Source organism: Trichechus manatus, unplaced genomic scaffold (assembly GCF_000243295.1).
Source record: "Trichechus manatus latirostris isolate Lorelei unplaced genomic scaffold, TriManLat1.0 scaffold00009, whole genome shotgun sequence".
NCBI lineage: Eukaryota > Metazoa > Chordata > Mammalia > Sirenia > Trichechidae > Trichechus > Trichechus manatus.
The window spans coordinates 26697897-26716602 of NW_004443945.1; the positions used below are offsets into that span (position 1 = coordinate 26697897).

At 40.8% G+C, this 18706-nt stretch overlaps 1 protein-coding gene across 1 annotated transcript in view; it reads left to right on the top strand.

Moving 5' to 3' along the window:
- Positions 1-1299: 1299 nt before the first annotated feature.
- The window catches only part of RUNX1T1 (RUNX1 partner transcriptional co-repressor 1), a 153679-nt gene continuing 136272 nt past the window's right edge, over positions 1300-18706 (top strand). The window contains 3 exon segments of the mRNA XM_023726085.1: positions 1300-1315; positions 1318-1394; positions 1396-1420. Of these exon segments, the coding sequence (XP_023581853.1) occupies positions 1300-1315; positions 1318-1394; positions 1396-1420 (118 nt within the window).

Consider the following 18706-nt stretch of genomic DNA (forward strand, 5'->3'; position numbering starts at 1 on the left):
TTACCCTCCTCCCCTCCAACCATTTTGTCCCTTTATATTAACACCCCATACATAAACTATTTTATAACCCCAAGTTTCACAGCAGCTGGGTCTCCAGTGTGTGCCATGAAAAATTATGTGGTTTATTGGCTACTCCGTTCTGAACTCACTGTTCACCCTGCAGCAAGAGCTTCTTAACCAAGCTTTAGTGCCCGAAAACACAATACAACCGAATATTTCCCCTCCCCCATTAAAATACCCTCCTTTGCTACATTATCTGCACTCCATTAAGGATCTGATCTGATGTCTGCATTGTCTGATGGGTGCATTTAAAAGTGAAAAGGGGACCCCAAGGGACTACTCAGGTGTATCTCCCTCCTGCCTCTGGTGGGAAGGGTGGACTCTGGTATGATGGACGGATGAGCAGTCACCTCTGCTTGTTCTCTGATTGATTCTCAGGCTCTGGGTGGGTGAAGAGCTGTGAGGCAGCTCAAGCTCAGATTGACTGCCTCAATTTCAAACTCCCACCTCCAAAAGACTCTCAGATGTCTGCACAAGGAGCCCCCTCCCCCACACAATTTCTGGAGGTGGAGCAGGTGTCTAAGAGTCACCTGTAGCTACCAATCATAAGCAGTCCTTCTTTTCACAGTGATGCTGGCTGCCCATGTCTTCTGCTGGGACACGCTAAAGCCCAGGTAAAGGAAGCATTTGTTACCTGTCTCGGTCTGTTTCCACATGTGTGTGTGGGGTGTGGTTTAGGAGTATTGGGGTCAGCATAGAAAGGGACTAGAACTCCTATTAGAGGTCTGTCTGGACTCACTAGGTTTATTTTGCAAATTGTGGCTATTTGGATTGAGGTGAGATGGTGAAAGTCTCATTGTTATGCTCTGCCCAAAGGGAGCTCTTAATCCTCTTCTGATCTGGAGAGAACCTCGTGAGTGTTTGCAGTCTGGCCCAGGTGTGGGGAAATACAGTCTGCTAGTCTGGATTCCCCCTTTTTTCTGTGGGGGGCAGATTTGGGGATGAGGGGACCCCTAGTCCTGGCTCTCGTCCTCCACCAGCCCTAGGGTAACTTGCCCCACTTTGCACCCCCATTTTGGGGCCTGAACCCCCGCCCTCTCCATCCCTTTCCATTTCTTGCCTCCTGCCTGTGTCTCTTCCCTCTCTCTCTCCCACTTTTCCTCTCTCTCCCGCTCTGTCTCACACGCACCCTCTGTTTATTTTCCTGCCTCCATCTGGGCCCTGCTGATATTGTAATCACCCTGATGCACGTTGGCTCCTCTCCTCTCCCTCCTGCGCTCACACACTCACTCACACACAATGTGCCATCCTGACAAGCTTTTACTTCTGATAAGCTCCGATGTGTGTTTAATGAATACAAAGCTGTGGTCTGGGTGCCGCCTCGGCTGCGGCCGCCTCTCCTGCGCTCCTTTGCCAGAAGGTAATCTCCGTGAACAGGGGAGGGGAGGCAGGCGAGCAGGCTGGGAGGAAGGAGGAGTGGAAGGAGGAGGGGGGAGCCTGGGGAGGCTGCTTTTCTCTTTCCCTCTCTCCCTTTCCAAATGATTCAGAAGTCGATAAGACCAGGAGAAGTGAAGATGTAACCTGTTATCTGTCGCTCCTTTTAGCTGGCGGAGAGAATTTACATTTAAAGATTAGCAGAGGGAGAAAGAGAAAATCTGCCTTTTGTTGTGCGGGGTGAGGAAGAGGCATCAGTCCTGGCCTTGACGCTATCTCCCATCACCTCTGCTATCCAGACAGGACTCCTAGAGGTGAGATTACCGGAGGGCCTTATCTTTAATTGGGTTTAGTTTTGCCAGTCTGAATAGGTTTAAAAAGACTTGATAAAGGGGAACAATAGATTATTTACTGACTGGACGCTCAAGCCCTTAGATGAAGAAGGGAAAGAAAAGGCTGCTTAACAACTTGATGAGTTCATTTTTATTTTAAGGTGAGACTGTCTGCCTTCTGGTGGGAGAAAGGGCCATAGAACTTAGGTGCAATTTGAAGGACTTAATGTCTTATTTCCTTCTTCGCCCCTACCCCCTGTCCTTCTCAGCTCTGCACACCTACCTTTTTTTAACAAGAGTTTCTTTTACCCTGTTACGTTTAGGATTGAGAAACTGAGCCAAGAAGGTAGAGGCTTTTGAAATCAGTAATCAATGTTTGGTTTTGCATCGAGTAACTTATTTTGAATGGGTGATGAATTGATGCTAGTGGTGTTTGAATTGGTGCAAAAAGCAAACGAAACCTACTTTTAACATGGAATTGGTTGATTTTATAGGATGATTTCAACTCTGTCTAGAAAAAAAGTAATCAGTCCAGGTCTGTTAGATCTGTATATTGGATCTGAACCATGAAATTTTTGTGCTTGGAGTTTTTTTTTTTTAAATGTTTTATTGACTCCTGAGTGCATTTAAAAGAATTGTAGTATCAACTTTAGAGGTTCTTAAAAGGAATAAAGTGGGAAAAAATGATTGTTTTGCCTTCTACACATTGTCAAGCTAAGTGTTTTCATAGATAGATAGCTATGATTCAGTAACTAAAAGCCTAATTAAAATTTGTTTAAAGCCAGGGGGGCATGTTTCCTTGTTGACAGCGGCGGATCGATTGGGTAAGACAATAGAGTCCCATTATTTTACTTCCATTGACTGAACATATTGACATTTCAGGTTTGCTGTTGCCTCAGTGAGCATGATGAAACACTGAAATTCACAGACCAACTGGCCAGAGTGGCACATATATTACGTATGTCATTTCTGCCTTCAGGTTACCTTATCACCTGGGCAGAATGGGAACAGACAGCCTGGAATCCTTCAGAAGGGGTAGGGCTCTTGTGGCTAAGCAACTGACAGATAGCATGTCTTAGGAACACCTTTAATTTTACCCAGGATTGGGTGTTACAGCGAAATATGTGGGGAACGCTTTTATTTAAAAATTTGAGAAGCAGTCTAGCTGGCAGTCTTGCATATTTTACATACAAGAATACCCATTTTCAGGATTTACCTTTACCTTCCCAGAAGATGTTTACAGTGAGGGGTGGGTCACATCATTGAGATGTTTACTAGCTTGTGCTTGGGTGACATCTGTTCTTCTCAAGACTGAGGCACTCAAACATCCAAGCACCTGCTAAATCAATATCTGATAAAAGAATATGTAAAGTTGCTTCAAAAGTAGGGCCTGAATTTATAGACCAAAAAATGGGATGCATACATGTTACGTCCATGTGCATACATAGAAACATTTATAGAAAATATAGATGTATTTCAAGCAGAGGCAGAGAAAATACTATTTGTTATCTTCACTGTGTATGGTACTCTTTCACATTTTATGTAGTCTTTGCATAATAAAACAAAGTATTAGGCAGACATTGAATCAAAGCAATTTGAACCATACAAAAACTGAATATGGAAAAATCCAGAAAGGACTTAACATATTTTTAAAAAGTTTTATGAAAATATGAAAATATTATGAATATGCCTTATACGCAGCAGTTGTTGCCATCAAGTAGGCAACTGATGCCCTTTACAGTGTTTAGAACAAAACTAGTCCTTTATACCATTTTCATGAAAATGTTAGGTTTCTATTTGATCAGCAGGTGCTGTTGAGATGAAAGCCATGTGTAAACTTTCAGAAGGCCAAAAGTGTCAATTCAGAAAAGAAAAGTGATAAGAGAAAATGCAATCAGTTTTCCTGTTTTCAATTTGTGCAGGATTTGAAGAGCTGTTTTGTTAAAATGCTACATCTGCTCCAGTATGAATATTGAACTACTTCCACTAAAAATAACACCCTATAATTTGGAAGCTACTGCAATCTTTTGTTAATGTGAGTGGGTTATTTAAAAACAAAAAAACAAAAAAAGAAAAAAAAAGAAAACAATTTTCTATTCTGACAATCTCTTGCCTAATGTGCATTTTCATTTGTTGGCACTTTTATCCTCAGCAGATAAACGGTATTATGCAATTAGGACCTGATCTTGTTTGACTGTAAAAGAGGTTTCCATAGGTGAAAATCCTGGTAATATAAAAAGGGTTTGCACAAAACAAAATTCATTTTAAGATAGCCTGCTTAAGTATATTTAAAGTGAGATAGTTACTCCTTACATTTTCTAATACTACAATATTTAACTTACTACCGACTGTTGTTACGAAGTTAGCACTATTCCATTGCATACTGAACATTCTGTGATTTATTTCACCTTTAAAATACCTGCAAATGTAAGTTTAAACTAATTAGGGATATTTTACCTAACAGAGCTTTCAGAATACTTTTTTTCATGCTTAAATAAAATGATTAAATTATGCTTGAGTGCCTGCATACAAAAGCTTCAGCTTCTATAGTACTGCTAACCAAATAAGTTGTATGGACAGGGAGGGAAAGCACCACGTTAGAGAAAAAATAGATGCATTTTACTAGTGATATTTCTAGGAAGAACGTGTTCCTTCAAAATTACCCAATATTAACTCTAACGCTTGTTCAATAATCATAATAAATATATACTTCATCGTTATAATAAGAAAGTGAATGGTAATGCTCTCCATTTAAAATATGGGCATAGAGAATTAAGGTAGAAGGAAGACTGTCGAAATTTGGATAAGGTTCAATATTGACTCATTCCACAGTTGCAGTTGGATTGACTTGTGGCTATAGTAATTTGTCCAGGGTGAGACGTGATCACCGCTTAGGATCAATTAGAGGTTATATAGCCTGTGGCTTCACACTTGAGTTGCCAGACACACTTCACAGATAAACCCAGTACATCTCAGGAATGAATAAAAGGGGAAGACAGATATTGTGACACATTAGCTTGTTCAGTATTAACAAATGCAGTGTTTCTTCTGAAACGCCAAATCAAAAGAAGAACTAGTTTGAAGAACAATATTAAGCGTGTGTACTTGTAACTACATGTATGTAACCAACCAAAGAATAATGCTTTTAAGGAATGTAATTTCTAATTCGAAGCCCAGTTGTGACATGTCCCGCTGGTGTATTGTTCAGAGACCTAGGCAATCATGTGGGTATATTCCCGTGTACAGCACCAGCTACCTTGCCACTCTCAGGAAATGATGGTGAATCACATTTCAGTGTTAAGAAAGTTCATTTACAGACATAATTCCATCATCTTGGTATGTGATCTTCTAATGAATTGTTGTTGTGCTAAAGCCGGATTCAGTATTGAAACCATAGTACCTTACATGGCATCTACAGAGGAGAGCTTCCTGGGACTCTTTCAGAGTGTTCATACTTTATGAAGTGATATCCATGCTCTTACTTCAGAGCCACTGATAAATTAATGTCCCATGTTGATGTTTAAGGCATAGAACCCTCTTGTTTGAAAAAAGTTTAAAACCATCAATGCTACCTAAAACCATTAACATTTCCAGTGAATGAGAGATCGGCTTAAAATGCACCTGTTTTGATAGTTCTAATTGTGATTACCTGTAAAATGTAACTTACGAAGAAATAGGGCATTTGATTTTGTAGGTTTCATATTGGTCAAGGTCTCTAAGGCAAAACAGTGTTTAAGTGACTAGGATCTTTAGAATATAGTCCTACAGAAGACCAATGCAGAGGGCAAATGTTGTTTTGCGATTGTGTCTCCAAATAATTTTACTATCTCAAAGTGCCTTGGGGAATGTGGATGACTGTATTTATTCATCCATTAATACTGAGCCTAGACCACATTAGAGTGTGCTCTGGGCTTTTATCTGCTGCCACATAGTTGTTGGTTTTGGGAGATAGAAGAGGAACTGACATATATTAGATACCTACTATGAGCCTGGAGCCCTGGTGGTGCAGTGGTTAAGCATTCAGCTGCTAACCAAAAGGATGGCAGTTCAAATCCACCAGCTGCTCCTTGGAAACCCTTTGGGGCTGTTCTACTTTGTCCTATTGGGTCGCTATGAGTTGGAATTGACCCTATGGCAGTGGGTTTTTTGGACTGTGAGCCTGGCATTAACCTTTTACAGACATTTTAATCATTTATTGTAAGTAGTGATTAACCAGCTTTTCACTTTCTTCGCTTCGAAGAGCTCCATCCCTTTATGTGAAGACTTTGGCCATAGTTGCTCTTCTAGCTTGACCTTTTGCCCCAGTTTAGAAAACTGAATTATCCTTGTATTACCAAAATTAATGACCTATTTTGTTCCTGAATTCTACTAATTTGGGCCTTATTTTGAATACCTGGCTGGATTTCTGCTCAGCAGTCAGGATCTATGTATCCACTCTTTCCTTTTACTCACCCCCTTGGTTCCCACCTCGGAATCAGAGTCAGCTATTAGCTGACCAATATCTTGGAGACTCCCAAACGTGTCCCAGTTTATATCTCTAGATATTTCCTAATCTAGGATTCTCCATTACTAAATTCTGTTCCCTCATCAGAATACCTCCTCCTGCACTGCACAACAGCACACAACAACAACACTGCACTGCAGCCATGAGGATTCAGCCTGTCGCTTTTGTTCTCGTCCTGCACTCTGGAGCTGTCTTCTGCCTGGTCTTCTTAGCTCCTGAGGCATGTGTGCCCCATTCCAGTTGCTCACTCTACCTCGATCTCAGCTCCTCCCAGTGGGCTAAGTCCAACTTCAGGGAGAGAAGGATTCTGCAACATTTTGTACTAGAAAGAAATACTTTGTAACGGTAGTTGCTAGAGTAATGCAAAATACTCTATTATAAAAAGAAGCTGGTATATGTCCAGTCACCTGACTAATAGGCAAACTGGGGTTCCCTTTCCGGTTCAGTCACTGACTTGCTTGGTGGCCTGGGGAACATTCCAGCCCTCAGGTGAATTAGGAGTAATATGAAGGCAGACTTGATGATCTTTAGGGCTTCCTAACTTTAATATTTATGATAGATATATGAATATGATACATATGTGAATATGGGAAGGAGGGTAAGGTTTAGGGAATTTCCCATGGTTAGGAGAATGAAAGAAAAATCTGTTACAGTTTTTGGGGGCTATTAGTCACTATACAATCTCCGTAGAACATTGCTATCCTCTCACTATTCTCCATTGTACAGAAGTGGCACTGGGAATAGGGAGCCAATTTCCGTAGCCATCTTGTACTTTAGACGATTGTCTAAAATTTCAGTTGTTACTCTGCTTTTTTTAGAGGTAACTAATGGAGGAAGGAATCCCTTTATGTAGTGTGGATGAAGTAAAGGTTTTGGTTGTTGCTGAAGGAAAGTAGTTTTTATATTTTTTTGCTCATGGTTGCTTCGGTGCCTGGGGGCAGGAGGCAGGGGCTGGAGGCTAAAACATGGGGATGATGGTTTCTGCTTACCAGGCGTTCATAGCACTCCATGGAAGCTCAAAGACTGGACCTAAGTGACTTGGGAAATTTGGAAATTGACTTCTTTAAACCATTGCTGGAAAGAACCTGCTAAGTTACAGCCTATTTAAATGAACAAGGGCACATTATCTTTTGGCCAAGATCAGATCTTAGGTAGGAAAGACTGAAAAATTATCCAACTGCATTGTCTGAAGAAACAATCTGCTGCTACTTCTAAAAGCATTTAAAAATCCAATTATTACCAATAACTCTTTGATTTTGTGCTTTTCTTTGTAAAATAGCTGTAGGAGATTAAAATATAGATATTATTATAAGTTTGATCCTAATTGGTGAAATAGTTAATAATGAATTTGGCCTGGGTTTCTTTGGATCTTAGGAGCTATTGCATTCCTATAGTTTAATCAAGATGAGCACTTCCCAGCACCCAGGATGGCAGGTCTTCTATGCTAAGAAGACCTATGATTGGCAGAACTTGGAAGTCATGTTGTTTTCCTATGTTGTTAGAAATGGAGGCCACATTAGAAAACACTGTTATTTCATAGGTTGTAGAAACTTTTATCTTGTTATTCAAAGTTCAGTGAGAGGCCAAAATGAAGTTATTTGCCACAACGGAGAATGTTTTAAAAGTGGGTATGTAGTGAGATCATAGTTGGTACCTGACTTGACTGGACTGAACACTGTATCAGAGAAATATTTGAGAAAATATTACCAGGAGATGTAATGACAGTTTAAAAAAGCTCAAGAGGTAGGTGGCCATTAATAATATGATCTTACTAGGGGTAGGAGGAAGCGGAAAAGGGGGAGCCATTGTTTAGGAAGCATTGAATTTCTGTTGAAAATTTGGCAACAGATATAGGTGCTGGTTGCACAACATAGTTGATGTAATTGGTGTCACTGAATTATACACACGAAAGATGTTAAATGGACAAATGTTATGCTATCTATGTTTTTACAATAAAAAATTATCCAAATGATATACATAATAAGTGTTTAGATTCAACAAGAATTAAAAAAAGATAATATGAAGCAAAACATTGTCAGAACAGTGATGAGCTAGATGTAGCTAGGTGATAAGATTAGATTAGGTGATTAGAAAACTAGGAAGGAGTGAGTCACAGTCAACACCCATGGAAGCAGCAATCAAGAAATCAAAAGCTGCATTGCATTGGGCAAATCTGCTGCAAAAGACCTTCTTAAAGCATTAAAAAGCAAAGATATCACCGTGAGGACTAAGACACACCTGACCCAAGCCATGGTATTTTCAGTTGCCTCATATACATTCAAAAGCTGGGCAGTGAATAAGGAAGACCGAAGAAGAATTGATGCCTTTGAATTATGGCATTGGGGAAGAGTATTGAATACACCATGAAATGTCAAAAGAACAAATAAATCTGTCTTGGAAGAAGTACAGCTAGAATGCTCCTTAGAAGCGAGGATGGCGAGACTTCGTCTCACATACTTTGCACATGTTATCAGGAGAGACCAGTCCCTGGAAAAGGACATCATGCTTGGCAAAGTAGAGGGTCAGAGAAAAAGAGGAAGACCCTAAATGGGATGAATTGACACAGTGGCTCCAATAATGGGCTCAAACATAGTAACAATTGTCAGGATGACACAGGACTGGGCAGTGTTTTGTTCTGTTGTGCAGTGGCTCCAATAATGGGCTCAAACATAGCAACAATTGTCAGGATGGCACAGGACTGGGCAGTGTTTTGTTCTGTTGTGCATACGGTCTCCACGAGTCGGAATTGACTTGACGGCATTTAACAATAACAACAACAGGAGAGAGTACTAGCTGGGAGATGCTATTATAAAGTGTATTTGGGAAGTCCCTTCCCCTGGACTTCGGGGAGAATGCACCTAGTGACACTCAGGTAGGAGAACAGACCAAAAATCCTTTGATGTTGAGTCGATTCCAACTCATAGGGACCCTATAGGACAAAGTAGAACTGCCCCATAGGGTTTCCAAGGAGCGGCGTGGCTGGTGGATTCGAACTGCTGACCTTTTGGTTAGCAGCCCAGCTCTTAACCACTGCATCAGCAGGGCCCCAGGAGGGCATGGTATAATGATGTTAGAAATGTAGATAGATAATGGTACCTGAGGGTGCTGACACAGAGTCGTGGTGCCCAGGAAATAGCACACAGCATTGCAGAAAGCATTTCAAATGCAGGTTCGATTTGACAAGCAGAATATCACGTTGGGAAGCCACCCCCCAGTGGACTCCGTGTGCATGGTGCAGGTTGTGCTTTCAACGCAAATTCTTAGGAAGTTGGTTTATCTGTTTGGTTGAATCTATAAGGACTATACCCTTTTCCTTAACCTCAAGATATAGAAGATGTGAGCTATAAGACAGGTCATGAAAGACTGCTGGTTTATTTTCTGAATCAATGCGTATGTTATGTACACAGTGATGAGCAAACACAGCTGGGAAGAACAGCAGATGATATTGGGACTGGAACTGTGGTGTTTATCAGACTGACTTAGTAATCCTTTCCTGTGAAAGTGTTCTTTTTAAGTGACTGTTAGGATTCTGTAACTTTCCTCATGTGTCAGAGAAGTCCTGTTTACTCCCCAACCCCTTTGCTCACCTGTCACACAGTTTCATTCTCACCTCGAGGTAGATTTATGTAGAAACGAGATTCAGGTTTGACCTCAGATGGTAAACAAAGGTGGACGATGAATTCCCATCCTTCTGTTTAAATAAGGGTAAGTAGGTCAGTTCAGGTCAAAATGGAAAGTAAATGTGATCAGTCTCCACTGACTTGTCCAAGTTAAGCTTTGAATTGGCTAGAGGGAGGGGATATAAAATATCGGGAAAATACAAGTGAAAGGCAATGAAATGAGTGTCCCATTAAACCCAATTTGAGTATTTTTAGAGAAAGGCATGCATTGTTTTGGTAGTCCTGATAAAGACGTCCTTTAGAGTATCTGAAAGGAAAGTAAAATTTTTCCTCTTGGGAAAAAGTCCTCTTATTTCAAATCTAAATAAATTAATAAATATTTAATGAGTGCCTACTATGTGTAAAGCTCGGTGCTAGGTGGAAACAGTAGTTAGCAGGCTTAGTTCTCACTGAATGACAAAACCCACTCAGGAAAATTTAATTGCTACAAAAGATGGTGGGAGTTGATTGCCTACCAGTTAAATCTCACAGTAAGTGAGATTTTAGAGGCAAGGGAGAGTTGGAATTTAAGCTTGTGTAGAGACAGGATTTACCAAGGTAAAGTTATTGTACTGGGGTTGTGTTTATTTCATAAAGTAAGAAGGGGGAGGGGGCACAGAATCCCAGATGTGGAAAGGTCTTTGGAGGAGCATTGGGGTCCGTGAGGGTGGAGAGAAAATAAATATGAATGTGGGTACAGCAAAAGGGAACTTTGGGTGATTAGTGGGAAATAAGAACAGAAAGATCATAAATGTCTTGAATATCAAACATTTTGATTTAAGCTTTATCTTAGTAAGCCAGAAGCTTTAAAAACTGCACTATGGGACTCCTCAGGGTCATGGAGGGGGCGAGGGGGCGGCATGGATGTTGCCCAGATTGGGCTTAGGACCTCTCATTTATCACCATAAATCCAGAATAGTTCTGCTTTTACAACAAATTGCTTTATATAGTAGATTTTCTAGTTGAACTTCTTTTGAACAAAGGATATCATGATAAAATAAATGTTAATAAAACAAAAATAACCGAACAGAAAATTGTGGTAGGCAAGAAACCATAGATCCAATTAAGGTAGTGTTTCTGGAGAGTTGGTCCAGTTTGATGGGCGAGAGAGTGGAGGCTCCGGCCAGTTTTCAAGCTTGTTGCAGCAGTTTAGATTTTAAATATTGCAGAAGATATTTCAGGATTGGGTTTGTGGGACAAGAAGGAAGAGGCATTACAAAGGAAACATGATCAGAACTTGTGTATGGAGTAGATTTTGGGGGTGGGGGAGATGTAACAACTAGATTAGGTGCTGCGTGCTGTTTGCTTGCCTGAACTTGAGCATCACTTTGGGTGTTTAAGGGGCAGCTTAAACACCTCACCTCAAACTTAAAGAATCACAACCTCTAGGAAGGAGCCTCAGGATCCATTTGTATAACCCTAGCTGCAGTGGTTCTTGTGGGAGATAGTGACAGGGCTGTCAAATAGTAGGTGTTCCTTGTTGTTGTTGGGTACCATCAAGTCGATTTTGACTCAAAGCGACCTCATGTGACAGAGTAGAAGTGCCCCATAGGGGTTTTCTAAGCTGTAGTCCTTATGGGAACAGATAGCCAGGTCTTTCTCTAACAGAGCTGCTGGGTAGGTTCCAACCGCTAACCTTTTGGTTAGCAGCCAAGTGCTTGACCACTGCACCACCAGGGCTCCTAGGTGTTTGTTGTAAGGGTGGTTATTATGTAGAGGATTTTTATTGACTTCTGTGGGACTTGGCTCCCTCAGGTGTTTTAGATCCATGCATGGATTTCAAACTGTTCTGAGGAGATTTCTCTTCTTTCTGCAGGTGCCTTGGGGCCACCTGGGGAAATAAAAAGTGGTCAGGTGGTCTGGGTTCTGGACCCTTAAATTCCCATTCAACCAGAGTAGCCTGTTTTACAGATTTCAAACATTAAATTTTGTTTGCTGGATAAATTATAAAACTTCCCTCAATTCTAACATTATGTAGCCGAGCGAAGCCAGAGACCAGAGAGTAAGGAGTCAGGCAGTAGTTGAGGCACTGCTTTATAAACCAGTGGGTCCTAAACACTTGGCTCAGTACTTCTGGGGAGGGGGGCTGGTGGCGTAGAGTTATTTTCTTGGATCTTTGAAACCAGATGTTTCCCAAGCACCTTCTGTAGACCAAATGTCATGTGATGATGTTTTTCAAATATACTTAAAAGAAACAGATGAACAAAATGTTACTGAATTAACAGAAACTTGTCTTTATATATTTTACAATCAGCACATAGTACACTAAATGCTATCATGTGGGGGACCATAATTATTACTATTATTTTTAGAAGAGCATCCTTACGCTGGAAAAGTAAAGGAATCCCTTTTACAGGCTAAAGGGGAATATTAAATCCTTGTTATAAAATTGCTCAGTTGTCACGCCTGTTTAAGGGGTTTTAGTTATTGGAAGAAACAATAGCAACAACAACCAAAATCCACTGTATGAGGACTGTGGTGTGGTCCATCAAGATATTATTATTTCAAGGCTTTTCAACGTGTTTTGTCCCTTATCATTTGCTTTGAAAAATATGCTAGCAATGCTTTTTAACTCACTGAATTTTAAATAAATTTGAAGTTTGTGGTTTTGTTATAAAATCTGTCATAATTAAATTTTTTAAAGATTTTTTTCCCTGTTATCAATTGTGCTTGATAAAAATCATGAACAGTCAAAGAAGAAGACTAAAACTCAGTTTTTAAAAAATGAGCCAGACTTGTATGTGCTGATATTGAATCATTCCTGAGATATATTGTTAAGTGAAAAAAGCAGGGTGCTGAACAATGTGTATAGTATGCTATTGTTATGGATTGAATTGTGTTCCCCCAAAATGTGTTGTAAATCGTAACCCCTATACCTGTGGTTGTAATCCCATTTGGGAATGGGTTTTCTTTGTCATGTTAACGAGGCAGTATTAGTGTTGGGTGTGTCTTTTGAGATATGAAAGAAGAGATGGGGGAAGATAGAACAGAAGCTAAAAAGAGACAAGGACCTTCCTCCAGAGCCCACAGAGAGAGAAAGGCTTCCCCTAGAGCTGACACCCTGAATTTGGACTTCTAGTCTCCTAAACTGTGAAAAATAAATTTCTGTTTGTTAAAGCCATCCACTTGTGGTATTTCTGTTATAGCAGCACTAGATAATGAAGACGACTATATTTGTACAGAAAATGCATACAGTTCTGCTTGTGGACGTATGTACAAGAATCTGGAATAGTAGTTGCTTGGGGGAGGAAAGTGGGGCCCAGCTGTTGGTGGTAGGAAGGAGACTTTCGTTCTATGTCCTTTGGTACTCTCAGTCTTTTTTAAAATCTCGTATCTGAATCGCTTACTGTAAAAATTGCAAACTGTGAAGTTAGCCTGGAATTGCCTGTTTTTTTTTTTTTTTTTTCAGCTGCCCAGGTTCTGGGATGCTGTCCTCCTGGGAGAAAGTGATGCCACTCTCTTGTCTGCCAGAGGCAGTCAAAGTGTAGTTGTTGAAGAGACCCAACTCTCAAGTGCCTCCACTCATTTAATCTCCTTCTCCCCTTCCTCATCTGAAAATAATTCTCATCCTGATCCTAATGGTACAACCTAAGAGAGTTGTGAGAATTACATGGGATAATATGTGTGAAACACAACCTTCCATAAATACTTTCTTATCCTTAGCATCTGATTTAACCACTCTGTAACCATGGACCTCTCTCTTCTCAAAACTCTTGGAGGATCTTCTTCTCTATAACCATTCTTCTTCAGGCACCATCATTCAGCAAATACATATGGAGAGTTTGGCCCTGTTTGACACACTGGGGACATGGAGATGCTCAAGACACACAGCAGCCCTGCTTTCCTAGACCTTTCTCACCTCAGCCTTATCTAAGACCCTGGGTTGCTTCATGCCTTGGTGTCTGAGCTTCTAAGCTCTTTGTACTGGGAAGCCAAGCTCAGCCTACTTCATCCTCTCTTAAGTCTCTGATGAAATTTTACCCTCCAAAGCCCTTTATGACCTCTCTTTTTCCAAAAGATAGAATTTATTACATCCAGCTCTTTGATACCATCCATGTAACTCAGACTTCTTCGCTGTAGCGTTTGTAAGCTCCTTGAAGGTAGGCATCTGAACAGTTGGGGCACTTTTTGATTACATGTTAAAAGTTCAAGCCTTGAATTCAAGTTATTTGCTTACAACTGTCTTAAAATGTTTCATTGCTAAGACCAAATGAAATCTTTGGTTCCAATAACATGTTGTTTCTTTTCCATCTGTCTTAGTTATCTAGTGCTGCTGTAACAGAAATACCACAAGTAGATGGCTTTAACAAACAGAAATTTATTTTCTCATGGTTTAGGAGAAGTCTGAATTTAGAGTGCCAACTCTAGGAGAAGGCGTTCTCTGTTGGCTCTGGAGGAAGAACCTTGTCTTTTCAGCATCTGCTTCCGGGTTCCTTGGAGATCTTCATGTGTCTTGGCATCCCTTACCCCATCTTCTGCTTCCACTCACTTGTTTAATCTCTTTTATATCTCAAAAGAGATAGACTCAAGATACACTCTACATTAATCCCATTTCATTAACATAGCAAAGACAATACATTCTCAAATGGGTTTATAATCACAGGCATAGAGGTTAGGATTTGCAACACATATTTTTGGGGGACACAATTAAATCCATATCATTCCACCCTTTGGCCCGTCAAAATTCATGTCCTTGGCCACATATAAAACACATTCACCCCATCACATCATAACAAAGGTCTTAAAGATTTTGGAGTCTTCCTAACTGTAAAATGTTTTCTGATCATCTAATTCAAGTATGGATGAGACTTGAGGCATATTCCATCCTTGGGCAAAATTCCTCTTCATCTGTGAACCTGTGAAATCTAGACTACTAGTTATTTCCAAAGAACTGTGATGGAACAGGCACAAGTTGGGATGGGAAGAAATTGGAGGCAAGAAGGGCTATCGAGCACCAAGCAAGTCCAAAACCCAGTAGAACAATTTACATTAGGTCTCAAGGCTTGAAAATAATCCTCTCGTCTCTGAAACCAGCTGGGCAATGGCCCCACCCTCCAGACTCTGGGTGGTGTTCATGCTCTCTGGATTCTGGGTGAGGCCCCTTGGCCCTGGGCTTCAGCTCCACCTTCCAGGCCCACTGGGTTAGCAACTCTGCTCCCTTGGGTTTGGCAGCCCCATTCTCCTAGTCCATCTGAGTGGCAACCTCACCCCTTTGGCCCTTGCAGGCCCCATTCTTATGCCCCTTGGGCATGACAGTCCTGCTCCCTCAGTTTTGAATAGTGGCCCTATCCCCCGGCACACCTTAACGGTAGACCCACACTCTGGAACTGAGTTGACGAAGATCAGACTCTTTGAAACCTAGGAGGCTGTGACTTCACCTTTGAGATTCTGGAGACCATGGGCCCCCTCTTTGAAATTGAGAAGGCCCTATTTCCCGTGTTTCTTCCAACAGTTCCTGCTGATCTCCGAGCTACTCCAGGGATGATCCTTTTCTTTTCTTGGAGGACCACAGATGTAGCTCCTTTGGACTGTTTCCTACCTGTAGAATTCGAAGAGGCAGACAGCGTTCTTTCCTTTCGTTCTCCCTCTCTCCCCTTCATTCTTTCTCTGTCCCCTTCAGTCTACCCTGTTGGGCTTTCTACTGTTGTAGTTGATTACATCCATCAGTCATAGGCTTAATCTCTTTAACAAAAGATTATGTAGCCACATCCTTGGTGAACATTCTAGAACACTTGTACTTAGTTTGTACAACAGAATTTTCCAAATCTTTAAGTTCTGTTTTCAAATTTCACAGTTCATTTTTAAGTCCATCTCTTTTCTCTCACATTTTACTATAAGTGACCAGGAGAAACCATGCGGCCCCCTTAAGATCTTGCTTAGAAACCTCATCAGCCAGATATCCAAGTTCATCACAAGTTCTAACTTTCACCGAACATTTGAACAATAATTCAGACAAGTTCTTTGCTACTGCATAAAAAGCATTGCCCTTCCTCCATTATCCAGTCGCATGTTCATCATTTTCTTTTAAAGCCTTACCAGAAGCACTTTTAACATCGACATTTCTAGCAACATTATGTTGCTGGTGCCATATATGCATTCTCTAAGATGATAGAGACTTTATCTGTAGCTCTGCTCACTTCCTTCTGTAGCTTCCCTCACCAGAATTGCCTTTGACGTCCATGATTTTACCAACAGTCTTTTCAAGGCAATCTAGGCTTTTATTCTTAGGTACCTTAAAACTCTTCCAGCTTCTACCCTTTACCCAATTCTAAAACTGCTTCTACATTTTAGGTATCTGTTAGAGCAGCAACCCACTCTTCTGGTTATAAATTCTGTTTTACTTACTACATAGTACTGCTATAACAGAAATACTACAAGTAGATGGCTTTAAGAAACAGAAATTTATTTTCTCAGCGTTTAAAAAAACAAACCAAACCTGTTGCCTTCAAGTCAATTCCGACTTATAGTGACCCCATAGGATGGAGTACAACTGCCCCATAGTGTTTCCAAGGAGCGGCTGGTGGATTTGAACTGCTGACCTTTTGGTCAGCAGCCAAGCTGTTAATCATTGTGCTACCAGGGCTCCTTCTCAGAGTTTAGGAGGCTAGAATTCTGAATTCAGAGCACTGGCACTAGGGAAAGGCTTTCTTTCTCCATCAGTTCTGGAGGAAGTTCCTTGTCTCTTGAGCTTCTACTTCGTGGTTCCTTGGAGACCTCCATGTATCTTGGCATCTGTCTTACCCCATCTCTGCTTCTGCTTGCTTGTTTAGTCTCTTTTAGATCTCAAAAGAGATTGACTGAAGATACACCCTACACTAATCCTGTCTTATTAATATAACAAAGCCAGCCCATTCCCAAATGGGATTATAACCATAGGCATAGAGGTTAGGATTTACAACACATATTTTGGGGGGGACACAATTCAATCTATAACACTGTTCCTTCCCACCTTGTTCTTTGTTTATGTGGTCTCTTATCCTAGAATGTACAATTTATTGCTACCATATTTTGGTTTGTAAGTTATAGTACCCCACCATGCAAAAACAATACAAAACAAAACACATCACCCCCATGCACAGGATCAGCCCTAGGCAAACTGTGAAGTGTTCACGCCACTTGGATTCTTAGAGATGCACATCTTAACCTGTTTTATTTTTTTACCCTGGAGTTCATAAATGAGCTTTTGTAAAGGATGAACTCCCAGATATTGTAAGCAAACTTTTATATGTATGGACATTTTTATGAGAGACTGTTCCTTTGATCAGGGACCCAAACAAGGCTAAATTTAGACCATTTTAATAGTTTCCAGCTTTCTCTCTACCAATGCCCCCAAGTTATCCTTTAGCTGCCAGGGACTCTCTCTACTCTTTGGTTGCTCATATCTATTAACTAGTAGCCCTGGTGGCTCAACAGGTAAGCCCTTGACTGCTAACCAAAAGATCCAAAGCCACTCAGCGGCTCCGTGGGAGAAAGACCTGGTTATCTGCTCCTGTAAAGATTACAGCCTAGAAAACCTTATGGGACAGTTCTGTTTTGTCATATGGGGTCACTATGAGTTGAAATCAACTCAGACACCTAATAACATGTGTTATCTGGAGCAGATCCCCAGGTTAAGCACTTCTCCAGTATCGCCCCACCTCAATCCAGGCTCTTCTTTTCTCTGAGTTTGTGTGGGATTCCAACTGGTTTGCTGCCTGATGAACCAGCCTCAATACTAGAGAACAGTCCTGGACAGGGATCAGTCCATTTCACTCTTAAGATTCTGCAGCTCGGAATACAGAAGTGGGTGAAGAGTTTCACTGTTTTCCCTTCCAGGTAACATTTCCGTTTGAAGAGACAGTCTCAGAAGAGTAGCCTTCAATTTCTTAATGCAAGTGACTGAACAATTTCAGACAGATATGTATGGGGAGGAGGCATACTGAAGGCTTTTATGGAGTGAGATTCACTTATTGCCTTATTTAATACTCACCTGGGAGTGAGCTCATTTTGTAAATCATTCCTAGAGGTTAACTTACTTGCCCTAGGTCACCCATGAGGAGTGGTAGAGCATAGCCTCAACCTAAATTTTCTTACTCCAAGGCATCTCTATCCCAGGGCTCATGACCACATTCCTGGAAATCTTTAAATCTCACTACCTAGGAATTTTCCCCTTGAACAGAGAGGGCCAGCCACACAGACTGTGGGTGGGAATTATATACTAAAGTAACATGGAAAACTATTCAGACCTCTCACTCACTGCATTGGGAAATGTTACTGTGTAGCATACAACAGAATCTCCGTTTTGCAACTAGAGAGAAAAAAGAAGAGAGACAGGCATACACACACACAGGAGAGGGGAGAGAAGTAAGTAGTATCAGCTGATAAAGCTGATAAGGAGCAGCAGCAACCAGACCATGTTTGTAGCTGGACGGTCATAGTAGCCCGTTGAGTTGTATGTTCATCAATCATAAATCCAGATACTTTCAAAGTACTATTTTTCTTTCATATGAAAGTTGCCCACATAAAACAAATGCCTTTATTTTGGAGAAATCAGTCTTTGGAAATAATTGATTCTCTCTTCTCTTATCCCCTAGAGATGATCTACCACACATGACATTAGATGAGGGAAAAATTGTTTTATTGTTTTCTTCGTCACTTCGGAATAGTTTGGGACCTGCAACTTAATTCTGTGTATTTTGTTCTCTGGACGGATCATAGATAGTTTATTTTTTATCACTTAATAATACAGTAGTGAATTTCAGAAAGGAAAAAACCATGCATTGCACCATGTCATTCTT